Raw genomic sequence first — 6,085 nt, 5'->3', positions numbered from 1 at the left:
AGTAATGTTTTCTAGTTGGGAGTTGTGAATTAGAGATCAGAGTTTTCTGCAAAGCTGTCCTCTTTTTTCCTGTGTTTGCTCTTCTGTCTTTGCTTCCTTACAGAGTGCTTGAAAATTAGAAGTAAGTTTGGGAAAATATGCTCCCCAACTAGAAAGCAAGTAATTGGGGGATAGTTGCAAATGGAGTAATTGATTCTGATACTTAGCATATTTCCAAGTACATCATCTGTTGGTGCTCTGGAACACTTCATAGTTTGTTTCATTTTGTTTTGATTTGAATGTTACTGTCTTCCAGTAGTTAAACTATGAAGCCCCAAACAACAGGTGATGATACTGCTGATGTCCAAATGGATTATTATTAAATGCATGCAAACAGTGGTCTGCAATTCCGGAGGCAGTGTGTGCTTTGTTTTGAGATTGTTCACTTGTGGTTATTACAGGACTAACAGATTGAAAAATAGTAGGTTCATTTCACCTTTTGGGTGAATGGACAAAACTCCCATTGCCATTAACAGGAACTGTGCCTGCTTTACAGCAGAGATGAATTTGGTTTGATGTGACTTTTGTTGGAGGGGACAAAACAGTAAAAAGATGCTTTATTTGTGATTTGGTGTCTCACTGTCATATTTAAATATTTTAATTATTTAGCAATAGGATTCCAAGTTGGGCATGAAGAGAGTTAAGTGGTTTGTAAAGTTTGTAAAGAACGTTTGCAGATGAGAGAACCTCTTTCACTGGCCATGGGTTGAACACCACTTGTATTGTCTTGCCATCCCATCTTGTTTTGCTTGGTTTGTTGGTATGAGATGATGAGTGCCTGCCGTGTGGCAAAAAGCATGTCAGGTGCAAAGCAGGTAGCTCCACTGAGATGCTTTTCTTGTGTTTTGTCTCAGTGTACTCATAGCGTTGTTGAGTGCCCTGGCACAAATAATAAAAGATAATAAATGTATATTTCCCTGTAAGTTCACGAACACTCTTTTGAACTGTAAGGAGTAATGGTGATAACTGATGAGCTATAGGGTAGGTGAGTACTGTGGTAGAGAGCTCTGCCTAGGCAATGAACCCTATTTTGCCAGCTGTTAAGGAAACACTTGAACCCAGTAGAACAGCACTCGCTTACCAAACCCACCCACCCTGTAACGTAATGGTCTTTGCTGAAAAACTGAAGCCCAAATGTCTCTGTTGTTGCAAAGAGCTAGCTTATGTAGATGGAAGCTGGTGATACGTGAATGATCATTATGCTGTGTCAAGTCTCATTTTAAAGACCATAAGTATGCCTTTTTAAAAGAAAAACAAACTACTTCACCAGTCTAGAGAGAAACATAAATCATGTATTTTATCACCTCAAAAGACCACTAGAAGACGAGCTCTAATATTTCAAATGCGACAAGCAATCTATACACATGAATCACAATTTGAGTTCCATTACAACTGAGCTGATATATACCACTGTGTGCTTTATGGATTTTACTCTAACAATATTAAGTAAAAACCCAAAGCTTTTTGTGATGAATACCTAACCTTTTACAAGAATTTGTAGAATTGTGGTCCAGAACAACTGCTTTAGCATTGCCCTACAGGCTTTAATAAGAAAATAATACTGCCAGTTTTGACTGCTCAGTATTATTCTCTGTAGAGGAGATGCATGTATTAGTAGAAGGCTAATACTGCAAAGGTGAAGGAAAATGTGAAATACTGAAAGGTTTTATGGAAGATGCACCAAGAAGGGTTGAGAAGAGAGTTAAATAAATGAGCAAAGTTTTAAAAAGAGGGATCTTTTGTTCCTTCTGCTTCCTTTGTTAGGCCCAGTCTTTTTCTTCCTGGACTCAAGGGCTTCTGCAGCAACCCAGTATCAGTTGTCCTCGATTCCCCTATTTATAGTCAAGTCATCACTTGAGGTCCTTAGTCTCCTTTTGGGAAATTCTCCCACAGCGATATTTTCATATAGGTTGTGAATTTTCTTTTTATCTCTGGGTATTCTTGTATTTAATGTTATGGTAATGTGGGCCTTGCTTGCAATGAATCAAAGTTCAAATTCCTTCACCTTTGAGACTTTTAATCCTCTCGCTTCCCTTTGGGGGAAGAAAGAGGAGGAGTGTGGTCCAGTGAATTCAATGAGGAAGCTGGAGATAGAGGGTAGTGCATAAGGTTAATTTTCAGGTGAATTTGCTGCTGTTTTGACATTCTTGCTTTCTTTTCAGAGATCTTTTCGTTCCTTTCCCTTTTATGCTAGAAAATTATTAGATATGCAAGAACAAAACTCCTCAAAGCTATGCTCCAAAAGCCTATTAAAAAGAGGCTGCAAGCAGAACAGTGTGAACACATGTCAACACCTGAGTGTTTCCCAAGTGGCTCTAGCACTCAGTGGTGTGATAATAAGACATGTGGGAGGATTTTTCTTGGCTTTTATCTACCATATATTGATGCTCCTGACTTTTTAAAATTCATTTCATCAAGTGGCACTGCAACAGAAACAACAGAAATGCGGGAATGAGATAGTTCAAGGTGTTTGCAGGGGTATACAAAATCTTTTGCCTCCAGGCCATCATTTCTAATTCAGCCTGAGTTGGCAGCAGCCAAATCGCTGCCAACTGACAGCTGTTTGGTGGCCAACACGAAGTGATTTAGCTAGTCGTTCCTACTGGACAGATGTCTGTAGTATAGAAAGTGTGAGTATAGCTGGCATGTGTTTCATTTTCAGAGACTGGAACGTGGGGTTGTATCTCAACTGCAGCTACTTCGGTTCAGGGAGGTTAAAAAGGATACCCGAATTTAGGCAACTCAGTACGTGCACAGTTAAACTCCCCCATCTTTTGGGGTTAAATCCTGATGTTATGGTACTAACCCCTTGTAGCACTTCTATTGTGTTTCCGTAAGCACTGTGTGGTGAGGGAGAAGGGAGACTGTAGCTTGCTCTCTACAGGTAGCTGTGCGGAGGGATGTGGTAGGAGACCACGCTGTGGGGTGACCAACTCATCTGTACCCCACTGACTGAGGGAGTTCTTCAGCTGTGTTGTCAGTTAATACCTTTCTTGAGTGTGAGCAATCAATAACAAGGAGAAAGTAATAGGAGGAAAAAAAATGAGTCATCTTTCTTTGTGTGGACATATGTAACACTAGAATTACTCTTTTGAAAACCATGAATTACTTTATGTAAAATCTGTGCTACTAAGCGGAAAATCCATCCTGCTGAGAAAAAAATAAGGAGAATTCTTCAGTATAATATCTGATTTTGTGGGGAAGGAAGGGGGAGGATTTTACAGTTTACAATATCACAGAGCTTTGGGATATTTAAACAGGCAAGTAAATGATAGGTTTGATTCACTATTGTGAAAACAGTTTTGAATTTTGGATTTGCAGCAGCAGTAGAGATTGTTCAAGCTAACAGAGATACGGGGTCAAGTGGCTACCACTCTTTTTTTTCCATTGGGATGATGTAAAGCAGGCTTAAAATGGGCTTAGGTGACTGGCTCAATCTTCCACTTGTGTGGGATGTGGAAGTGGCACAGAGCGCTGTTCAGTTACTTCTGCAGCAGAAGCGTGTTTCAGGGACAGGGCACTGTCAGAGCACTTGGGTGAATCTGGAGGGTTGGAATACTTGCTGATCAACTCCGCGGTTGAATCTGCTACGTTGCCCTGACAAGCATTGCCATGCCATATCTATCCAGCACTGCAACTGATATCATGCTGTACAGAGTTACTATGCCTTCATGCTTTAGTTTACCGATGAGACGGGAGTTAGGACTTTCAGTGTTGCATAATTCTGACGCTGTTTTATGCGTTTGAAAAATCTGCATCAGTTTTTGTCTTTTAACGTTGTCATAGGAAAAAACCCAAATATATGTGTTACTTTTCCAGAGTTAAAAAAAATTTAGGATTTCATGAAGAACAGCAGAAGGAACCCATTACTATGATGCAGGAGTTTTAGCTCTATTTTAAGGAATACTTTTCTCCTAACTTTGCCTTGTTCTTTAATGCTAGAGTTAAACCAGATTGCCTTTGGAGTTGTAAATGGAAATTATTTTCTCTTATTCCAATACTGTGTCATGTTATTCATTTCACTAAGCCTGACTGTGACTTTCCTCGGTTCTTCTTCCCTGCAGATATTGATGAGTGTGCTGCCAAGATGCATTATTGTCATGCCAATACCGTGTGTGTTAACTTGCCTGGATCCTATCGTTGTGACTGTGTCACGGGATACGTCCGTGTGGATGATTTCTCCTGCACAGGTGAGCTCCTAGGTATACAGTAATAATAGTGTTTATACTCCATGTTGTGTGTATTGCTTAGCTTCTAATTAGCCCCTGTGCCATACCAAATGCCACATACAAGCCAGCCGTCTGCTGGTATAAAATTTAGGCACAAGCGAGATAGGTAAATGCGGTATGAGGTGCCTTTCCTATGTATGGGCCCTTTGGGATTAACTCGCAAGGTGGTCGAGAAGCCCTGTGGTGCACACACTGAGTGCTGTTGTCAACCAGGACACGGTCCCTTCATGTCCCACGGCTGGCTTGCGTGTGAGGAGCAAAGGCTGAGATCAGATCACACGTGTAGTGAGAAGAAATACCGTTTTATTACCTGTCATTTGAAACTGGTCAGTGGATTGAAACATGAGAAGTTATCCAGGAGGAGAAGCTTTCTGGGCAGAGCTGAGGCAAATATATAAAAGCAAAACTGAAAATGTATAAAGTCCTCAAAAGACACAGTTAGATGGTTTGGAAATTATTATTAATGCTGAGAATTAATGTATCCAGGACTACGACACATATTATTTAGAAAAGAGAACAAGTGCCGATAGCATTAGACAGTAAATCCAGTGATTCTGTTTTAATACCTGTCAGCAAAATGAGTGCTAAAAATTCTTAGTGGAAAGCAGGTAGGTCTCATTTCTGTCTAGAGGTTTTTAAGGAACCTTCCCTTGCAATCTCTGGGAAACGTGTGAGAAGCTGCTGAAATGCTCGGTCCAACTGTACCTAACTGGATAACATCTTTCAATCACAACCCTCCAGAAAGGCTGATCTCAGGATTATTTTGATGGTGCGCCTCTCTGGCAAAGGAGGAAAATATCAGGCACGTTTATTGAAATGGAAATAAGTCAGCTTGACACAATACCATGTTTAGAATTGTGTTGGGTGAGCTATTTTCTCACATGGAAGATGGCACAGGAGTATTCAATATGAGAATGATTTCCAGGCCGGAATAATTACATTGTAATGCATATGTTATCCTTAGGGAAGGTCATAGGAAATGTTGACTTTCATGATGACAGCATGTCTTGTAGCTAAGATTATGTATTTTATAAAAACTGTAGGAAAGTCCTGCCCACCTCTTGAGAGAGGCTGGTACTAAATAGCTGTCAGGAAACTGATCTTTATTTTGCCCAGAGAGTCATTATTTCTATATAATCTGTGTCCTTTGAGTAAACTTATGAGTTTTTCTTGATCTTTTACAATCTGCCATGTCAGAAATGTTTCAGACCTTAAATTTTGTTCTAAATATGTGTGCTGTGTGAGGTAGCGGCCTTCACAGTGCTGGGGAAAGTGTTGTTGATAATCTGACACTTTCTCGTCTTATATCCTTTACTAATTTCCTTCCAGCAAGGCACTATCATTCGACATGCAAGTGGTTTAGAAAGCAGGATATTTGTGATTTACAGAAAAAGTGTGAAGTAGTAAGACAAGTTGCTTGACAGTAATGGGTGAACATTCATTTAAAGTGCATGCACACAAAAAATCCAGAACCGGTATGAGAATGAAATAATAGAATGAGTGAGATAACTATTTTGTGCAGGTTTATTATCTTGCTAAAATGACTTCTTTTTTTGACATCACAGTTAAAAAGCACAGAAAGTTTGTAGTATAGATGAGGAGAAACTTGGTTCATTGCCTGTTGTACCTAGAAATAATTGTATTTTGTAATAATAAATGTATTTAAAATGTGTTGTACAATAGAAGAACTAATCCTGTTTTTGTATCTTGCATTATGTTTATACAGACTTTTCCTCTCATGAATCTTAAAAAAAAAAAAAAAAAAAAAAAAAAATAAGGAAAAAAAAACTTAACAATTTCCCCCCCATGCCCCCACC

General features: G+C 39.4%; 1 protein-coding gene across 1 annotated transcript in view; it reads left to right on the top strand.

Moving 5' to 3' along the window:
- NELL1 (NEL-like 1 (chicken)) overlaps nt 1-6,085 on the top strand; it is a 299,349-nt gene that overhangs the window by 145,228 nt on the left and 148,036 nt on the right. Inside the window, exon 13 of the mRNA XM_009334530.1 lies at nt 4,104-4,229. Coding sequence (XP_009332805.1) covers nt 4,104-4,229 — 126 coding nt within the window. The remainder of the gene's footprint in view (nt 1-4,103; nt 4,230-6,085) is intronic.

The sequence above is a fragment of the Pygoscelis adeliae genome, unplaced genomic scaffold (genome assembly GCF_000699105.1).
Source record: "Pygoscelis adeliae isolate BGI_AS28 unplaced genomic scaffold, ASM69910v1 Scaffold171, whole genome shotgun sequence".
NCBI lineage: Eukaryota > Metazoa > Chordata > Aves > Sphenisciformes > Spheniscidae > Pygoscelis > Pygoscelis adeliae.
The sequence above is the reverse complement of the archived record's forward strand: the minus strand, read 5'-3'. Positions and strand labels throughout refer to the sequence as shown.